A 22308-nucleotide genomic window follows, 5' to 3' on the forward strand; every position below is an offset into this window, starting at 1 on the left:
GATACGAAGTATGTCTTTGTCATGCCTCATGATGAACATTATCTGAAGTCAAAGTCATAAAGAAGATGAAACCTGTCACATCATACAGATGTTTATGGAAACAAGAAATAGGACCACTAAAGCAGCCTAACTTCAACTCTTCTTTTGACTCTGAAAATGAAAAAGATAATGGGATAGAAACATAAAAAAAAATTCCTTTTCAGGTTGACAATTGCATAACCTTCATACCTTGACATTGAAGGTCGGCCAAATAATGTTTGTGTATATTTTTGTATTGTTTCTCGTATAGTTCTTGACAATGCCATATAATTATTTTAACGTGGGTTAGCACCCTTTGGTAGTTACTGATGTTTCAGACTTTGACAGGTGTTTGAATCTGTCAGTGGAAATCCCTAGCTTAATTGGAGCCCTGTAATGTCTGTCTCAATGTAGTCTTTCGCACAGTCTCTGAAACAAATTCTTTCCCACCATCTCAGTCCTGTAGAAAAGCTGTAGCTCTGATTGAAGCAAATCTAGATTTACCACAGAGTCAGGAACTTGAAACTCCCTTCCCATTGGGGCTTCATTTCAGTTTAAATGTAGCTGCTTGTCTAGTCACAGAGCTTAGTTCCACTTGTTTGAATTAAAGCAAGTGTTGTATTGTTGAGACATGCTGAGATTTACGTTTAAATCATGGAACCTGCATGTGCATTAGTTGTGGTATGGTTGTTGTTTAACGCCGCACTCATGATCAGCAGTATTCCAGCTATATGGCAGCTGTAAATAATCGAGTCTAGACCAGACTATGCAGTGATCAACAGCATGAGCATTGATCTATGAAATTGGGATATGATGACCTGTGTCAACCTAGTCAGTGAGACTGACCACCCAATCCTGTTAGTCGCCTCTTACAACAAGCATGGGTTACTGAAGATCAGTTCTTAACCAGATCTTCACGTGTTATCATCAAAAGAAACTCTGTGCGTGTGTTGTAGGGCTGTGTAGGACACTTGTTAACCCCATGGCTTGTTATAAATGGACTCAAGTCTGTTTTCAAGGACTCAAGTATCTGAGGTAAACCAACCAACTTTTGATGATATATGAAATGGGGCGGTGGGGTAGCCTAGTGGTTGAAGTGTTGGCTCGTTACGCCGAAGACCCCGATTCGAATCCCCACATGGGTACAATGTGTGAAGCCCATTTCTGGTGTCCCCCGCCGTAATATTGCTGGAATATTGCTAAAAGCTGCGTAAAACCAAACTCAGTCTGTCAGTCAGTGATATGTGAAGACAATAGGATGATATGAGACAGGCCTTTGGGCAAAACTACCAGTCACTGGGGAATGGATGAAAATCTGTATCTTTTGAATTTCTGTTTCTTTAATCTTAAAGAGTTCGGTTCAGTTTTCGTTTTATTTTTCATGTTGATGTTCAGCAGAGACTACAGAAAGATTCAGCTGTCCTTGTTCATCTGTTTAATTATCAAACACATGCAGACTAGTTTCATTTTTGTAGACATTTGCCCTTTAAGAAAGGTTTACAAGCCATCTATTTGTAGTGTGAATGAGTCACCCTGTCTATCAAGTCCTGTCCTAGCTAGCCTACAGGTGTCATTACAGTTTGCTGTTGTTGTGGGTGTTCCAACAACCATCTTGATGGCCAGGCCATGCACTGGTGTGCAGTGAAAGCTGTGTCATCCAGCTGTAGGCAGATAGGTGCACTTGTCCAGGAAATGTCACCAGTCTGAAGACCGACCTTGACATATACTTCTTGATACCTGTCTTTATATCACTAGTGTGAAAACAATATGGAAGATTGAAGGTTTTACAGCAACTATCTGTACTTTATAGACATTGAAGTTGTCTGAAGTTATAAATTACCAGTAGACTATTTTCAGGGTTAGACTTTAAGGAGGGTCATTCGGTAAACAAGGTTCTTTGTTGTAGGATTGGAACATGGGAAGCCTTTTAGATAATACCTTAATATTATGATATCTCTCTCTCTCGATAACTTCCAAAGTTACCCTCTTTCATAAACTGAATTTGTTTTTAAATTTAATCAGAGTGTTTTGTCAAGATGCCAAAATACAGGACGGACGTAAAATGAAAAATGGATAAAACATTGTCAAAGAGGCCATGTTAATTTTGAAACTAAAACTATTTTATATCAATAATTTGCAGGGGACAAATTAGCAACAGAGAAATAAACAAAAGTCAACCATTGTCTGTTTTCTGTGTGAAAATCTCCCAGAGTTTGTTAGTTTGTTGCAGTTGTTATTGACGTGTCATGGAAACTGGCACAACACATTTGAAATGACAAGGGGAAGTGTTGGGAACTCATCAAGTTAACAGTTGGAAGCCTAGGCTTTCAGCAGCAACTGGTCACACTTGATAATGGGTTGCCGTGGGTGATACCATGACATCATAGAACAATGACATCATAAACATTACCAAGGTAACAAGGGTGATATTCACAGAGGCTTTAGGCTCAAGTTAGTCATTCTGTAAAATAGTAAACTGAAAAATAAACAGATGTCACCTCAGTGAAACTGTGACATTTTGTGGTTGTGTCTTAGTGATTAGATGTTGTCTAGTGGCTGCAACTGGTGTCTTAGTTGGCACAGTGGTCCAATAGATCATTAACTCCTGGACAGTCATTAAAATTCCTTTTCCAAAGCCTGGAATAGTTTTGTAAAATACAAAATTGTTATAAAGTCATGAAAAGTTCTGTGAAAAATGTTTATTGTGATTATAGGTTTCTGGTGGTAAACCAGCCACAGGAAGATATATAAAACTAAACCATTGACATTCTGTTATTCTGAGTTACCCCACCCCATGAACCCTGTGAGACCAATATAGTGGTAACCAGCCTTAAAAGTTATGGATTTGTCAGGGTAGTAGTGTATGAACCCCAGAAGACAAATATTTAGGTAGCCAACCCCCAAAGTCATGAAATATGTCTAGGTAATAGTATATGAACCCTGTAAGACCAATATACTGGTTGCCAGTGCTAAAAGTCATGGAATTTGTCAGTATAATAGTATATGAACCATGTAATACCTATATAGGTAACCAGCCCTTACAATTATGGAATTTGTCAGGGTAATAGTTTATGAACCCTGTAAGACCATAGTGGATGTCACCTGTTGTAAGGGTGGAATTTCATTTCACCAACGCCTAGTTCTCTCTATAGCAACCCAGAACCTCAACACAAATCGTTTCACCTGCAATATATGCATCAACTGATCTCTAACTACTCCAACAGAAACAGCACCTGGTAAATCTGTGTTTGAATTCACTGGGGTACAGCTGTTGAGAATTGATCAATATTAAACTGTCAACATTGGGATTATGACATGGATGCCTTGACTTTGATATATACATGTATTTTGTACTTCCTTGGTGTCTATAATACCACTATATGAGAGAGTGTTGGAAAAATTGGGGTTTACCTATACTGAATAATTTCTTATCCATCTCACTTCTTACATATGCCATGTAGGTTGTAGTTTTGTTTTGTGTTTTCCATCAAAGAAGTTGTACACCAGGATGCTGCTTAATTCAGAACAGTGTAAAAAAAAACCCCACAGTCGACAGTAATCTGACGGAAAAATTTTTTTCCACCATCTTGCCTAATCCGATTCCAAGCAGGTGCTCCTCCCAACCTAAGCTCGTTGTTATTGTAAGAATCCACGTTCATTAAGTTTTGTTTGTATTTTCCAGGTGTCTGCTAACCTGTCATCAAACAGCAGCCAGAGCTCTGTCCTCCCAGCTCTGGGATTGTCCTGGTCCAATCAGATCACGTGTCGTCTGATGCTGCGTCGGACCCGCCAGAAGGTGGCCCTACCTGTGCAGACAGTCGGTGGGGGCCGGGAGAACATCGAGTGTGCAGTGAGGATGTTAGAAGTTATGTTTGCCCCTCATCTTCCACCTGGAGCCTGTGCTTTTGTTGTTGACCATCAGGGCGTCTCTGGGCTGGAGTAGGGACAGTGTGTCGCTTGTGTGTGCGTGATCATTTACCGTAGAGAGTGTATAAAGGTCACTAACGTCCACTTGTATTGACGGAGTTGTGGTGTGTCAGTGCTGGTGTAAGGGTCTCTGAAGTGCTTACTGCAAATACATGTATTAAAAACCTTGGCTCAATCATTGTCTTTTTTACCTATTCTTTTTGAATGGCTTTTTTATATTTAAACCTTAAAATAACATTGCAAGCATTTTAAACAAAACATGAAACAGAATTTGACATTTAAAGTTAAGTAAAACAGTAGGTAGTTTTGACAATTTGAGTGAGAGACTGAGTATGGTTTTATTCCACTTTTAGCAATATTCCAGCAATATCACGGTGGGGACACCAGAATGGGCCTTACATCGACAATTTGAATAACCCTTCCATGCATATGAAAGTACTGCCTGCTCTGCTGAAAGGAAACATGCATCCAACTGTTTAAGTTTGGCTGAACAGCTAGAACAATGTTTATATTTATTTTTTTTAAGCCCATGGAATAATAAATATATCCCTTTGCACAAACACCTGGTGTTATCACAGATTTTCAGTGATCCACTCATATATTTTAACCACATTTTTGTCTTTTATGCCCAGTGGAATCTGTTCCAGCAGATAATCAATAATTCCCTGGCTTTGATGTTTTGTCACATACATGTATTCCCAGTGCTGGTAACAAGAAAACACACAGCTTCTGCTGATGCAATGACGTCTTTGTTGATGCTGGGTCAACATACCCACTGACTTGGATCATTGCTCATTTAAACAATTACTGGATTGTCTAATCGAGACTTGGTTATTTACAGTCATAGAGCTGGAGTATTGCTAGGTATGGCATCAAACAACAAGTACACTCTACGTTAAGGCAGGTAGTTTCCATCCACAGTAGTGATTGTGCTCATAATATCAACCTCTAGTCTGATCAAGGTTCATTGATTCATTGGCTTATCATGGCCAGGTTTGGTACAATGTGTGAAGCCAATTTGATGTGTCTGAAAGGCATGATATTCAGGGAAAGAAACCTTTCAAAATTTCCCACGGGTTCGATTCCCCACATGGGTACAATATGTGAAACCCATTTCTGGCCCCACCGTGATATTGCTGGAATATTGCTAAAAGCGGGGTAAAACTAAACTCACTCACTCATAATTCTAGCCAACTCTTCACTTTGTACCATAACCGATTAATTCAGTACACACAACAAATACTTGAACATACATATTCCGACAGATATCGCATATGCAAGATATGAGCCATATGTAAATGTGAGTACAATGTGGAATACAGTGTTGTACATCATGTCACCTTGCTGTGACAGGGCTATTGTTGATGTGTTTAACCTGAGTGTGTACATGAGTGGGGCAGACATAGGCTCACAGTATTCTCATGTTAATGACTGGATTGGGAAGTATTATGTGGTTGTGGTATCCTCAGACTTGGAGTATGTTGATGTGAAATATTACAAGCACTTTGTACAATTGAACACTGGCTGCGAGACATGACAGGTATGTTTAACCTGTCATGTAGGCCACAGACAACATGTATGTGTATTGACAGGACGTTGACCCCAGGTGTATTCATAACAACCACAGTAAGGAGGATGACCTTTACAGTGAAGGGGATTAGAAGTAGTTTGACTGTGTCCAGTTAGAGCTACCGCATTCGCTGTAATAAGGGCGGAACTTAGAAAATTGACATAGTGGTTGTGAATTAAAATCATACACACTGGTCGAATAAAGTTTTACAGCTGTTCAATTGTAGCTGCTGTATTCCCTGTAATAAGGGCGGCACTTAGAAAACTGACATAGTGGTTGTGAATTAAAATCATACACACTGGTCGCATAAAGTTTTACAGCTGTTCAATTATAGCTGCTGTATTCCCCAAAATAAGTGCCATTACTTCTTGGAAACAAAAAAGGTGTCAATTAAAATCATGCACATGTTAAATTTGTTTTCAGAGCTTGGGTGCTTGTGAACAAGGTTTTGGGCAAAAGTCACTCTGCATTTATCCCTTCTGCGATTCTTTATATATCTGTTCTGTTTTCTGCTAAAAAATGTATAATACTGTATACACAAGACTGTTAGATACATACAAAAGAAACTTTATGCTGCAGTACCGTAATGACACACACAGCATTGTTTAGTCAGTAAATGAATAGTGCCATCATTAGTTAAACATCGTATCAGTTTGTTTGAGCAAACCGTTCTCATCTACAAAACCATCTAAAAATGTGTCTTAATTCACGTAAGAGATTGGCGTACACTAGTCAAAAAGGCGTTAAGGACCATCTGATTTGTTCACATAATGACAGGTTAATTATTTCTTCCATCCAACATGGGTACATTGTCTGAAGCCAATTTCTGGTGTCCCCCGGCGTAAAACCAATCTCATTCACTCACTCACTCACTTTCTTACATAGCAGATTGACTGTAGTAATACTGAAAATTATTATGTTAATTCTTTTGAGTACTACATTTGTGTATATTCACAAGATGGACATGAGTTTTGTTTAATGTATACTGTTGTTATTGAGAAATAAAATTAACTGTTATGTGTGGGGGGTTTTTGTTGGTAGGAAATCAATTCTCCCAGGACTGATGTCATGACTGGGGGACTCAAGGCCACTTACTTGAAGTGTGGTTTGACTTATATCAAGAAAATGTTAGATGCTTCGTAAGCTTTTTTGCTCATGTTTAATGCCAAACTCGACCCTATTCCAGCTTTATGAAATGTAACAGCATCTTAACACAAGGGTAATAATCTCTGTTTTATGAGATGTCATTCTTATAATTAACAGGGGGCGGTGGGGTAGCCCAGTGGTTAAAGTGTTCCCTCGTCACACTGAAGACCCGGGTTCGATTCCCTACATGAGTAAAATGTGTGAAGCCCATTTCTGGTGGCCCCCGCCGTGATGTTGCTGGAATATTGCTAAAAGCGGCGTAAAACTATACTCACTCACTCACTCGCTAACTATAATTAGCAAATTTTAAGACTGTTTCCATTCACTAAAGTAAATGGTTTGTAGTCATATTTGTTTTACATAGGCACTAATACCTTAGGAATCCCCACTTCTAAATTTGGACAAAATGCCAAGCAATGATGTTTTCAGCATATCACACTTATAGCAAGTATTTTGCACCAGGTAACCTCATTTACATATTTATCACATTGTGATGGCAAGTTTATCACACTGACTGTATCACATAACACTATTCATAACAGCAGTGTTTCCCTGGACGCCACATGGTGACACCTATCCACATACACATCTGGAATTCACAAATAGTTTCCATGTCCTGTCCTGTGAGACACAAGTATTATAGTGAATCAGTAAATTACTCAAAATGTTTTATTGTATGCAACGCTGAAACCGTCATCTTAGCATGCTTAAAGTTTCCGACTATGTGAAATGATTTCTATGTATTAAACATACCGCGTATCAACAGCTTGCGAGCCCACATTCATGCCTTTGGCCCAAAACTGTATTACTGCAAGTGCTCTGGACTTAAAATCTCTGATTATATGATACAGTTATAAGATCAAATATTGTTGAATATTATCTGAATATTATATTACGACAAACATTAACCTAACAGAATTCCATATATCATATATCTATTGTGGACATGAATAACCTGTTATTCTACTAAGTAATATAGCACTCAAAAGAAGTAAAAGAAAATCTGATTTTTTCATATGACTGGTTAATACCTCATGCCATTGGGTGTTCTCAAACTTGTTTTGAGTAGTATAAGTAATATTCCATACCCTATAAAGCAAGAATGCTTTGTCTGTATATATTGATGCGTCCCACTTTCGTGAGCGTGTCCATCATTCACAGCATTCACCCAGTACAAAGTGCTGACTCAGCAGATGCTGACTGCTGGAGTACAGGTGTAAGCATGTCGGTCATGTCTATTCTACTACTGTATTCAGAACAGGTTTCCTTTGATGTACACCTGGCCAACAGGTAATCCAGGTGGACGGCTTGTTGGGGCAGTCTCTGGTCAGGGTAATAGAGTTATGTCATGTATCCACATTTCAAGGAGGGTAAATGTTTGCGGAGTATTGTTGTGCTGTTTTAATTCAGTACATTTAGGAAAAGGCAATGTTTAAGGCTGTCATGTATGCCTAGATCAGCAATTATGTCCATAACTGAGACGCTTGATGATTCATGACCTTTTACCTTCAGTGCAGATTACATGGCTTCTTGACAATATTGAGAGTTTGTTGAATGTCTTCATTGGATTGGAGACCAAATCCATGTTAAGTGAAAACCAGTGCCTGAAAACTATATTTTTGTGTTGAGAATTCTTATTCCTGACCTTGGAAACCAAGAAATATAACTACCGGTACATCTAAATTTCAGTGTGACAAAAACTCTGATATATATTCTAAATATATTAGTCTGGTATTGACAAGCTCTTGAATATATGGGCGGTGGGGTAGCCTAGTGGTTAAAGCGTTGGCTCGTCACGCCGAAGCCCCGGGTTTCGATTCCCCACATTGGCACAATGTGTGAAGCCCATTTCTGGTGTCCCCCGCCCTGATGTTGCTGGAATATTGCTAAAAGCGGCGTAAAACTAAACTCAGTCAGTCAGTCTTGAATATATTTAGATGATTTGGCTATATGTCATCTTGAACTCTCATTTAAACTTAAAACTGTCAACTTTGCAGGTCATCATGTGTAAATGAATCTAGCCCAGCTCTCTCACTTCAGTCACACCGGTTCTCATGCCTCAAGTGCACCGGTTCTGCTGCTTCTAGCACACCGGTTCTCAAGTGCACCAGCTCTCCTGTTTGAAGCTCACCAGCTCTCCTCCTTGTAACACAGAAGTTCGATACCTCACCTTTGAGAATGCATATATGAATCCATAATAGTCACCCTCATGTTTAAAGTCAGACTAAACTCACTCACTCACTCAAAGTCAGAATCACAAAATCAGCTACATTGCAGGTGTCACCAAGTAGCCACCGGCCCAACAAGCAGCATCTCCGAGTGGCAACCTGGCTGTGTTCTGTGTCGTCATACCCTGACAGGATGATAACATCTGACTCTGCATCATCACAGCGTCCTTTGCTTGTCATGAGAGGTGACAGTAACAGATTGTTGATCAAAACCACTTTACTATGATCTCATGGAATGTAACTGCTCAGATCACACTGCGCTCACTCAGCTATACATTGTCATTTATTCACTAACTCGGAGCGATGGGGAAGTCTGATGGTTAAAGCATCCGCTCGTCACACTGAAGACATGGGTACAATGTGTGAAGCCCATTTCTGGTGTCCCCTGCCGTGATGTTGCTGGAATATTGCTAAAAGCGGCGTCAAACCAAACTCAGTCAGTCAGTCAGTCAGTCCGATTCCCCACATGGGTATACCCATGTGAAGTCCATTTCTGGTGTCACCTGCCGTGATATTGCTGGAATATTGCTAAAAGCGGTGTACCTTACTCACTCACTATTCGCTCACTCTCATTTATTCTCACTGACATTCTCGCAATCACTCCACCCACTGACTCACTCACTCACTAATCCACTGTACTCATCAACTAAGCTCACCCACAACTAACTCCCCTGACCTTCCCAGTCCACTTGCCTGAAGGATGGTTCCTATAGTCATGAAAGTAAGTCGCGGAAACAGAGACAACCCTTAATGAAGTACACCAGCTTGAGCAATGGCCTTGATCTGTCAGCCCTTCCAGCAGGTGCTTGGTCTTTCAACCAGCAAGTCATTAATATACCAGGCTTTGTAAGGTTTTGTGTGCCACTCTGCACTTAGATAGCGCCCTGGTAATGGCCTAGTTCTGTTTTTTGTTTTATGTGATGTGAATTTTTTATCATGTTTTGTAATCTTCCTGAGATAACTAATCCTGAAGATTTATGGCTCTTTTTCCTTCATTCTCTTGAAAAATATGACCGATTAACATGACCAGAATATTCAAGCTCGGATGTTAATGTAGTTGTCTCCCTTGGGCCATTATTTAAGGTCACACTGTATGTCTTTTAAATACTCTATTTCTATCTAAACGTCTCCCAACATAATTGAAACAAAAAACATTTTCAAAATATTCCTTAAAGTGAAATCTTTGGTTATTTTGTATTTTACTTTTAAACACAATTTTTTCATAAACCTGCTTGGGCTTGAAATATCAATAGAACTGAGGTAAAAATGCACACACAATACATTATGTAAGCTTTGCTCTAGCTATGAGGTGAGGTGAAATAGGGTTTAACGTTGTGCTTGAGAATATTTCGCTCATATGATGACGTGGCTCTAGCTATGAATCACTCAGGGTGGGGACTTGGGTGTAGAAGAGGTATCCAATACCCATTAATTGCTGCAATCTCACTGCACATTTAAATATCATTTTGATCTTTACAACACAGTCATAAATTTCTGTCAAAGTATAAAACACACTCAAGATGATGCAAATATTTTTATATTATTTTCTTTTTCAATAAGATCAATACTTTCTTCAGCATAAGGAAAATCTTGCAATGCTTATTATAGATTGTATTTTTGGCCCAGTTTTCTATTATTAATGTTGGTTTATTCAATGAAATACTGAACTGATTTGAAAGCCTAAAATGTGTTGAAGGCCTCCGTAAAGTAGTAAGATGTGTTGAGGGCCTCCGTTAAGTAGTAAGATGTGTTGAAGGCCTCTGTAAAGTAGTAAGATGTGTTGAGGGCCTCCGTAAAGTAGTAAGATGTGTTGAAGGCCTCTGTAAAGTAGTAAGATGTGTTGAAGGCCTCCGTAAAGTAGTAAGATGTGTTGAAGGCCTCCGTAAAGTAGTAAGATGTGTTGAAGGCCTCCGTAAAGTAGTAAGATGTCTTGAGGACCTCCTTAAAGTAATAAGATGTGTTGAAGGCCTCCGTAAAGTAGTAAGATGTCTTGAGGACCTCCTTAAAGTAGTAAGATGTGTTGAGGGCCTCTGTGAAGTAGTAAGATGTGTTGAAGGCCTCCGTAAAGTAGTAAGATGTGTTGAAGGCCTCCGTAAAGTAATAAGATGTGTTGAAGGCCTCCGTAAAGTAGTAAGATGTGTTGAGGGCCTCCGTAAAGTAGTAAGATGTGTTGAGGGCCTCTGTGAAGTAGTAAGATTCCTGAGAGTGAACCTGTGGACACGCTACCACTTAAGTGCTGCTAGCCCCGCTCCCCAACCAACCAGATCCCTGTTTCAGTGACACCTAGAATTGTTGTGAACTCACTCAGAAGGCTATGTCGCCATGCATTAATCCGTGCAAATAACACCACAGATAGCTCTGCCCTAGGGCACAGGCAATCAATGGCTTGTGGGCTGCACTGTACACGGATGAGTAACGACACCTTCAAAAGGATAAGTATTTATCTTGCAATAGCTGCACAAGGTTAACAGTTGGACAACAGTGATGTACGGCTCATTGTGCCCAGATATAGTCTATACATATTACAAGGCAATTTACAAGTGACATGTTTTTCACATGTTCGTCTGTACGTTCAGTTGGTGCCATGTTACTTTTTGTCCCATGTTATATGTTTATTTACACCATAATTTTACTTTTGGTATAAATAATATTTTTTGAAACATGTGACCTTATATATTTATCAAACATGTGACTTACCACTGGTGACAAAATGACAAGTTGTTCTGCCATGACACGACATACGAGTTAGCTATAGTCATGAAAAATCATTTTAGTAGTATATAAGTTTTTAAATCTCTTTTTTCTTTTCACATTTTGGTTATCAAAATATCATATACTGTATAAAAAAATGTATTTTGTGATATATATATTATTGTATTAATAATTCATTCTTTTTATATTACTAATTCAATTTTTTTCATATCCATTACTGCGTCTGTTTTGTATATATCTAAAAATCAAGTTTTCATATGAATAAAAGAATTGTTGATATAATAAGATGGAATAAATTGCAAAATGTTTCCTCATATATATGGACATATATAGAGGATGTTTAATCTTTCATGAACAGTTTCCAACAGTAGAACAAATGATTCTAATATTCTAATATTAGCAGTGAGATGATGCATCACAGTATAAATTGGAGATGTTCGATTAATTACTAAAGCATAATGTGTCTGCTGACGTTGCCGCTGGTGCCTTGTGGGCACCACACAAAGACCAATGACGTCAGAAGATATTCTTCAATAGATAATTTCCTGTGGCCCTGTGGATTTTGCCATTCATAAGGAGAAGGTCAAATGTCAAGGACAAAATGGTCACCTGAAACTGTACATACACTTTTCCAACAGTATTATTATTACCACCTTTGACCTGAATGATGACGCCGCAGAAGAGTTGGTCACCAACATCCAATGATGCTGACCCAAGAGGATCTGCTGGTCTGACTGAAGAGTTTGCAGTTTGTGATCCATCGACTGTTGTTCATATTTTCAACCACCGGTTTGTCTACACCAGACTCCATTCATACATCTAAAACATTTCTGACAGCAGCAACATTCATTTCCTCACTCAACATGCCTTTCTCTGGGGTATGTGACCTGGTTTGTAAAAACCAGTAGTACCAATTTTCCCTTTCTCAAAGAATATGTTTCCTTATTAAACAGCATCATGGATATGTCATGGTGGCAGTTTCTTGAAGACTAAGCGTATCAAAAATAACATAACTGTGGATAGTCTCTAAATTTCAATAGAATATAGATTTTTCCTAAGTCACTGTAATTTGGGGATATGAGAATAAAGTGAATCGTGTCTTCAACACACAAGAAAGGTAATACCACTGTTATTTTGAAGCATGAAGATTGATAAATTCAAACAAGTCACCAGTCAGTGAAATCATAAAGTCATTTATATGAATACTGTGACAAGTCACGTTACTAGCTATATTTATTTTGTTTTCTTTTATAATTTCATCTGTTACATTCTACAGATGTACGAAATATTTGTCCTAACAGTAATAGGCCGGTTGGGCCTACTTTCAATGTCAACAAGTTGCATACTTTGAAGGTGACACTACGGTTTTTAAGTCACTCACTCACTAGGTGCTCAGGGCGGTGGGGTAGCCTAGTGATTAAAGTGTTCACTCGTCACGCCAAAGGCCCAGGTTTTATTCCCCACATGGGCATAATGTGTGAAGCCCATTTCTTGTGTCTTCCACTCTGATGTTGCTGGAATATTGCTAAAAGCGGCGTCAAACCATACTCACTCACTCACTCACTAGGTGCTCACCCACTCACTCATTGGTGGAAAGAAGCAACATCCACGGGGGCCTCACTCACTCACAAGGTGCCACCAGTAGGCATGGACCTACCCTTTCAACAATCACCTGGTGTCTACTCATTCAGCAGGGCCACTGGGTGCCACCAGTAGGCATGGTCCTACCCTTTCAACAATCACCTGGTGTCTACTCATTCAGCAGGGCCAAAGTGTGCCACCAGTAGGCATGGTCCTACCCTTTCAACAATCACCTGGTGTCTACTCATTCAGCAGGGCCACTGGGTGCCACCAGTAGGCATGGACCTACCCTTTCAACAATCACCTGGTGTCTACTCATTCAGCAGGGCCACTGGGTGCCACCAGTAGGCATGGACCTCACCTGGTGTCCCTTTCAATGATCACCTGGTGTCTACTCATTCAGCAGGGCCACTGGGTGCCACCAGTAGGCATGGTCCTACCCTTTCAACAATCACCTGGTGTCTACTCATTCAGCAGGGCCACTGGGTGCCACCAGTAGGCATGGACCTACCCTTTCAACAATCACCTGGTGTCTACTCATTCAGCAGGGCCACTGGGTGCCACCAGTAGGCATGGTCCTACCCTTTCAACAATCACCTGGTGTCTACTCATTCAGCAGGGCCACTGGGTGCCACCAGTAGGCATGGTCCTACCCTTTCAACAATCACCTGGTGTCTACTCATTCAGCAGGGCCAATGGGTGCCACCAGTAGGCATGGACCTACCCTTTTAACAATCACCTGGTGTCTACTCATTCAGCAGGGCCATGGGGTGCCACCAGTAGACATGGACCTACCCTTTTAACAATCACCTGGTGTCATCACTGACTTTCAGTGATACATGCTTTAATTTTCACCACCATTTTGCTACCAGTGGAATCTGTTAAGGAAGATGTTTGTGACTGGTTTATCTCTGATGTAATACCAAGTATGACATGTCACATCTGAACACTTTCAAAAAGCCATTGTGTATTCATCTGATGTTCACATTTTTATATTACCAGAGGAGTGGTCTTCACCATGCAGGTCTGAGATCATGTTCCAGAAAGAGATAAGTCTAATTCACGGTATGATTACCCCTAGTCACAAAGGGACATAGGTCATGCTTGGAACCTGTGAAAGGTCTAGTGTTGTCTAACCCGTGAAGGTCCGGGTTAGAATGAGCCTTCAGCAACCCATGCTTGCCACAAAAGGCGACTATGCTTGTCGTAAGAGGCGATTAACGGGATCGGGTGGTCAGGCTCGCTGACTCGGTTGACATGTCATCGGTTCCCAATTGCGCAGATCGATGCTCATGCTGTTGATCACTGGATTGTCTGGTCCAGACTCGATTATTTACAGACCGCCGCCATATAGCTGGAATATTGCTGAGTGCGGCGTAAAACTAAACTTACACACTCACTCACACTAGTGTTGTCTCCACTGTGTCCTGGACAAATAACCAACACAATGTTTAGATGAATTACAGTTTATTCTGTGTAACGTACAGGGTTACTACAGGTGTTTGATAGTTATGCTTACTATATATAATGCACCTGTAAATAGTGTATAATAGAAACAGGCTTACTGATTAAAGGGTCTTCGTTGACCAATCTCCTGATTACTGATTCCGTTTTTGAATATTTCCATGGTTGCTAAGGTAATGAGATATTTAATAACCTGTACAGTTTATTTTGTCAGTAATACTTTCACAACAATTGTTTTGTATCACTAGTGAAGAAAGTTGAATTGAGATGATATTGATATAGCATGTTTATATAGCATGTTTCTTTACCTTTATAATCTGTTGCCAAACACGTAACCATGGAAACAGCTGTACTTCTTGTTTGTAGTTTGTTGAAAGTCATGACCTGTAAATAATGTAGAAGATTATGAAAAGAAGTCAGTTTCATGAACAACAGGAAGCTGTAATCAGAGCTGATCATTGTTTCAATAATTACGAATAATGTGACATGAACAAGTATTAAAACCAAGCTTGGGTGTACACTCCCCCAGGTACATTCAGTACAAGTATTAACCAAGCTTGGGTGTACACTCCCCAGGTGCTGGAGTACAAGTATTAAACCAAGCTTAGGTGTACGCCTCCCCAGGTGCTGGAGTACAAGTATTAAAACCAAGCTTGGGTGTACACTCCCCCAGGTACAATCAGTAAGCAAACAGATTTTACACTTTTCCTTCCAAGGTAAACCAACTTAACTGACAATGTTATACCAAACAGAAAATAGAAATATACCAGACAAATTTCTCTGAAGTTGTTAGGGTCTTTTTTAATCTAAAAAGATATTTTCTCTAGAAAAAACTAAAAAATACAAGAAGTGTGGCTGTTGTGTTTTGATGGTGGGATCGCTGGCTTGTGCCTCGCAGCGGCCAGTGCAGCCCTGTAGTGGCAAATGAAGGAAGAAATGACACTCATGAAGTTAATATTTCCTGTGCAAGGAGAATGTATTAAGAGCATCTGGTAAACTGACACAGCCTGGGAAGCCAATGAAACTATACAGCAGATACCATACAACAGGTATCCAAATGCTGACTCGGCACTTTCATAACACAAAGCTCCACCATGTGCTTGATGTCATGGTGTCCTCTCCACCAGGCCCATTTCTGGTGTCCCTCGTGATGTTGCTGGAATATTGCTAAAAGCGTGAAACCAAACTCAGTCAGTCAGTCAGTCAGTCTCCACCAGGCCCATTACAATCCCAACTCTTGCCTAGCTATGTTACATGCAATGATCTGATGAAACCTCCATGGCTGCCGTATCTGTCTCATGATCCCTGATTGATCTTTGACCACCCAATCATAATGAGGAAAATGTGGGCCAATCACATGACATAACAAAACATGTTTTAGATGAAATATCGGAGCAACATCAAAATTATTATTATATTATTATTGTTATTATTACATAAGTTAATAAACGATATATGTCAAAATATGAATCAATACTAAAACAAATGAATCGTGTATCACATCGTGCAAAGCTTGCCAGTGATGCGCCGGTGCATCGTTGAATCGTGACATTACTAATCTTGACCTCCATCAGTGCAGATCTCCTGGCTCTATTTGACATGGTTACAAGCCGAACATATTTGCCACCTCCTTGGTAAAACACATTGCTGGGAACAAAACTGGTGGAGGTTTAAGGGAGGTAACTCCTATTACTGTCTTTCATTCATAACAGTGTGAAGATGTTTTCACCATAGGTGAATGGTATTAACATGCTGTGGTGATTATGCATGTTTCGTAAATGTTTTATGTCAATGAAACTATTAGTACTCACAGTATCAGAGTCGGGTATAAGTTTTCAATATTTCATCAATCTATTACCATCAACCAAGATAGTTTTAAGTCAATTGGCATCCCCATTATAGCTGGTGGTAAAGGGAGAGTACATCAAATTGTCAGACTCAGTCACTCTACATGGATTGATGCTCATAATATCATCCACTGGGTTGTCATGTTCAGACTCCATTATTCACAGACGATACGTCACTGACTTTGTGACATTAAATGACACTCTGACACAAAACTCCACTTGAGTTTAAGATGCCGCAAACAATCATTGCCCTTTACAATGCAACAAGATCCATGAATACATCGGGTGTAATTGTCTAGACATATTTTTGAAACATGGTTCACAGGAATCATATGGACATTTTTTTCCTCCTTCCCAGCTGGTAGAACAGTACATGCAGCAATCAACAGGAATCATCAAGATCGGTGTACCATCACTGAACAGTCTAACCAGAGAGCCACATTGCTTCATTAATGCTCTTTTCACATCACTACGGCAATCTTTCAGTCATCCTTGGTCGTCTGGTCTGCCACAAACATCACCAGCAGCAGGAGTAAGCAGCACAGTCAGCCTGGAGATCTGGTTGAGGAAACATTTACAACATGGCTGATGGACTGGGAAGTCGGGGAAATTGGTCAAATGTCGACTGTATTCATGACCACTCAAATCTGTTAATGTGTTTCAGAGGAGAGTATGTTATTGCAGACTTCAGCGTACTGTAAATAGTGAAATAATTGCCATGAAATAAATCCAAAAAATGCAAATGTAACGGGCGCACATTAGGGGAGTGACTGACTATTATCTGGACGTATTGGAGTTGTGTGTGTCACATCAGGTTCACTGCACAGGGACAGAAACTAAAAGCATGTATTGCGATATGTATTGCAATATATTGCAAGAAGGTTTTTTTAACCAAAAAATACTTACAGTCGAGTTAATGCTTGATTTATAAAGCAAAAACACAACAAAATCACAATGCTTGATTAGGCTTTAATAAAAACTTTTAATCATGACAAAATAAAAATGTAAATAATGTTTGGCACAAATGAAACAAGGAAAGGAACAATTTAAAAACGGAAATATCTGAAGATTTCCGAGTGTTACGAAGTTTTCCGATTGCATGTCAAAATACAGGTTTTCGATCAGCGTATCGCAATACGTATCGTTTTCATGTCTGAACTGGTAAATACCGGTAAACCGGTTATATTGCGCAACCCTAGTACCCATGTGGGGAATCTAACGTGTGTCTTCATGACGAGCAGCACTTTTACCACTAGGCTACCCCATCGCCTAAATTAACCCAACATTTAGACAGTGCTGCTCACCAAGTTCCATGTCAAGAGTGGTCAGTTGTTTATACAATTGACAAAGTAGTCATGTAAGTACAAATCTTGTATGTCCACATCCTCGCTAACCTTGTAAATTAATCTTATAATTAAATACTCGCAACCACCTTCGTGACGATGTGAGAAATTTAGCTGTGGTAAAGTCGGCTCGTATATTATAAACATATTGTGCCAAATCGTGTGTAACAGTACTTGAACAAGTTCAGTCTTAGTCTTTGACCTATATAAATGTCATTCCCCATTTTCTGATTTTTATCTCAGGATGTCAGATCCCATGTTCAACAATCCAAGGTTAAAGTTTGTGAAGACAGCAACTTATATTATTTAATTAACCAACTAACACCAATATCATATTGCAGATTTCATGGAAGATAAGCGAGTGTACTTACTTTAATTTCATGACACATTTCAGACCAGGGCAGGACACTGCATTAATTACGAGACACATCTTTATGATGATATTCAGTATATCGTAGCTTGGCATGGCATGGCCTTGACACAAACTACAGCCCTCTGGACTTACAACACTGTCAACCTAAGTCCTGTCTCTGTACAAACAGATCCAATGTTAGTCTGTTGTACAGACCCTGAAGCAAATATATCCAAGAAAGCCCACACAAGTCTAGAAAATGTGGCAAGTCTAGATTTCCTCAGCTTCTGAAAATGAAGAAAGTCTCAGGGCTCCTTTTCATTGTATTTTATTTTTTTTATTATGAACTTTTTTCAGTAAAATATGTTCATTTCAGAGACTAGTTGTTAGTCTAATCTAATGTATTACTGCAGTATCTCTTAACAGGTCAGAGCTACCTGTAATTGTTGTGTCCATTGAATAACAAGAGATGCTAGTAATCACGGGTTGAAAATCCTCCCTGATTATGTTTCTCGGTTTGTGAGCACCAAAACCTGGCTTGTGGGTTTCACCAAAGCAGTAACGATCTAAACATCTAAGACAGTTGTAACGCTTCAGGCTTTCCTCCAACATCAAGTCTCATACAATAAAACTGCTATTGAAACTGCCATTAAACAAAACTCACTCGCTCACAAAACACTTGAGTGAATGTTTTAAGTATAAATGTTATCAATATTCAAGCTATGTTATGTCAGCCTCTAAATAACTGAATCTTGGCCAGACAATGAGAGGCTGATAGTGTAGCAATAGTCTGTCTCACAGTCCCTGAACCACAGTATTTTCCCTACAGCCTAGCCCTCTCTGCAATGCTAAAGCCCTAAATGAAGCAAGACTAGATTTCCTCAGGTTCTGAATCTGGTGTCCCTGGGGCTCCTTTTCAATTTATATGAGTTTGCTTGCTACTATCAAAATTATGTATGTTCAGAGACCACACGCCCACATGGCATGATCTGCTAGAGTGAGATGGTCAAATGGAGTTTAATGTCATGTTCAAGGTTTTTGTAATTGTATAATGATGGCATGTGTTTGAGTGGGGGTGGGGGGGTGTTGTTGTTTAACAGACGTGTGTGTGTGTGTGTGTGATTTAACAGATACGTATGCGTATGTGAGTGGGTGGGTGTGGTTTAACAAACATGTATGTGAGTTGGTGCGTGTGTGGTTTAATAAACATGTATGTGAGTGGGTGGGTGTGGTTTAACAGACGTGTGTGAGTGGGTGGTTGTGGTTTAACAGACATGTATGTGAGTGTGTGTGTGTGTGTGTGTGTGTGGTTTAACAGACATGTATGTGAGTGTGTGTGTGTGTGTGTGGTTTAACAGATGTGTGTGAGTGGGTGGGTGTGGTTTAACAGACGTGTGTGTGTGAGTGGGTGGGTCTGGTTTAACAGACGTGTGAGTGTGTGATTTAACAGACACGTATGTGAGTGGGTGGGTGTGGTTTAACAGACATGTATGTGAGTGTGTGTGTATGGTTTAACAGATGTGTGAGTGGGTGGGTGTGGTTTAACAGATATGTGTGAGTGGGTGGGTGTGGTTTAACAGACGTGTGTGAGTGGGTGGGTGATTAACAGACACGTATGTGAGTGGGTGGGTGTGGTTTAACAGACATGTATGTGAGTGGGTCTGTGTGGTTTAATAGACGTGTGTAAGTGGGTGGTTGTGGTTTAACAGACATGTGTGTGTGATTTAACAGACACGTATGTGCGTGTATGTGAGTGGGTGGGTGTGGTTTAACAGACATGTGTGTGAGTGGGTGGGTGTGGTTTAACAGACACATATGTGAGTGGGTGTGTGTGGTTTAACAGACATGTATGTGAGTGGGTGGGTGTGGTTTAACAGACATGTGGGTCTGTGTGGTTTAACAGACATGTATGTGAGTGGGTTGGTGTGGTTTAACAGACATGTATGTGAGTGGGTGGGTGTGGTTTAACAGACTTGTATGTGAGTGGGTGGGTGTGATTTAAAGACATGTATGTGAGTGGGTGGGTGTGGTTTAACAGACATGTATGTGAGTTGGTGGGTGTGGTTTAACAGACATGTATGTGAGTGGGTGGGTGTGGTTTAACAGACATGTATGTGAGTGGGTGGTTGTGGTTTAACAGACATGTGAGTGGGTGGGTGTGGTTTAACAGACATGTATGTGAGTTGGTGGGTGTGGTTTAACAGACATGTATGTGAGTGGGTGGGTGTGGTTTAACAGACATGTATGTGAGTGGGTGGGTGTGGTTTAACAGACATGTGGGTGGTTGTGGTTTAACAGACATGTATGTGAGTGGGTGGGTGTGGTTTAACAGACATGTATGTGAGTGGGTGGCTGTGGTTTAACAGACATGTATGTGAGTGGGTGGGTATGGTTTAACAGACATGTATGTGAGTGGGTGGGTGTGGTTTAACAGACATGTATGTGAGTGGATGGGTGTGGTGTAACAGACGTGTGTGAGTGGGTCTGTGTGGTTTAATAGACGTGTGTGAGTGGGTGGTTGTGGTTTAACAAACATGTGGTTAACAAACTACTGTTGATATCCCATTGAAATACTATGTCGCAGTTGAACAAGAATACTCCAATCAGATGCAGTACAAGGACTCCGAACTGACCAGTCCTGGTATAATTCCCCAATACGGAGCACAAGGCAAGGTATCATCAAGTACAACATTTTCTTTTGGTATGAGGTGACATAGGATTGAACCATGCACCGACCTACAGCGAGACCACAGAGGTCTGACAGAAACTATTGGCAGATCCTGAGGCAGTAGGAGATTTACAGACCATCTGCCTCATCCAAGGGCTGTGAACTACTCAGACAAACACATGAAAACAGACTGGTGTGAACTTGTTAGGTGGTGACCTTTGTTTGAGGAGGTCATGCTCCTGGCTCAAGGTCAAAGACTGATGTTAAGAAGATCGCACACACCATGTATCACTTATCAACTAGCAGCCTTTTCATGAGTAACAATGGCTTTCTAAACATCATTTTCAATTAAAACATTTCTTTCAATCCAATGCGCTGTGGAATCTATGGAAGTTATTGATTTTGCAAAACTTATCTTTTGGAGCTCTGCTGATCTGAAAGTGTTGATTCTTCTATGGCCTTCCATTACCAAAGATAACTGTTTTAATTTGAAACTGTAGTTACTTTTCGTCTTCCTTCATAATATAACTTTCAAATTGAATTCCTCAGTTCAACAGTTGAGCTTCATTCTTCTGAAAGCAATTTTCTGTCTGTACAAGACCAAATAGCTTTAATTATCACTCTCCAAGAAATAATGTCTTAACACAGAATGTATGTCTTAAGGTAGAAGAATTAAACTGGACATTAAATGATAATATATGAATAAAACCAGAAATTAAATTCAGCACCTTCAGTTGAGTTTATATTATAAAATTCTTAGCTTAAACTCTTAAAAATTACATAATTTCTACAAAAATGTCAAAAATGATTCATCACAATTCTGACAATAAGGAAGTTCATATGTTTTTCATGAAAATTACATGAGACGTATGAATGTGCGGCCAAGAAGATGTCATCATGGTGACTAAGCAGACAAGATTGTGATGTAGTCCCCACTAAACATGATCTGAGTCCTTTCTTGTGTAGTGGTTAGAGCGTCCGCCCGGAGAGCGTAAGGTCGTGGGTTCGATCCCTGAGTCGTGTCATACCAAATGACATTTAAATATGGTACTTGTTGGTCCCTGCCTGGCGCTCGGCATTAATGGGTACAACAAAGACTGGTCGGCTCGGAGTCAGTATAATGTGTCTGAGTGGGGTATTCTTGCTTAACTGCAATATGGCATCTCAGTGGGCTAGCACTATAAAACCAGCTTAAGTCTGGGCTAGTACAAGCACCCGCGCCCACACATACACACGCATGCATGTCATCATATGAGTAAAATATTCTCAAGTATGACGTTAAACCCAATTTCACCTCACCTCACTAAACAATGACAGTGAGTGAAGTTAGTTTTAGCAATATTCCAGCAATATCACGGCGGGGGGGAACCAGAAATGGGCTTCACACATTGTACCCATGTGGGGAATCGAGCAAGAGTCTTCCGTGTGACGAGCGAATGCTTTAACCACTAG

At 40.1% G+C, this 22308-nt stretch overlaps 1 protein-coding gene and 1 long non-coding RNA gene across 5 annotated transcripts in view; one reads left to right on the forward strand and one right to left on the reverse strand.

Moving 5' to 3' along the window:
• Positions 1-4120, forward strand: part of LOC124285429 (DNA repair protein XRCC3-like) — a 42969-nt gene extending 38849 nt beyond the window's left edge. For all 4 annotated transcript variants that reach the window (XM_046721651.1, XM_046721654.1, XM_046721652.1 and 1 more), the window contains one exon: positions 3701-4120. In XM_046721651.1, the coding sequence (XP_046577607.1) occupies positions 3701-3961 (261 nt within the window). In that variant the 3' untranslated portion in view covers positions 3962-4120. The remainder of the gene's footprint in view (positions 1-3700) is intronic.
• A 10512-nt stretch (positions 4121-14632) lies between these two features.
• LOC124285366 overlaps positions 14633-22308 on the reverse strand; it is a 37348-nt gene continuing 29672 nt past the window's right edge. Inside the window, exon 2 of the long non-coding RNA XR_006900802.1 lies at positions 14633-15030. This is a non-coding gene — a long non-coding RNA (uncharacterized LOC124285366). The remainder of the gene's footprint in view (positions 15031-22308) is intronic.

The sequence above is a fragment of the Haliotis rubra genome, unplaced genomic scaffold, assembly GCF_003918875.1.
Source record: "Haliotis rubra isolate DU_JTF1 unplaced genomic scaffold, ASM391887v1 Scf36, whole genome shotgun sequence".
Lineage (NCBI taxonomy): Eukaryota > Metazoa > Mollusca > Gastropoda > Lepetellida > Haliotidae > Haliotis > Haliotis rubra.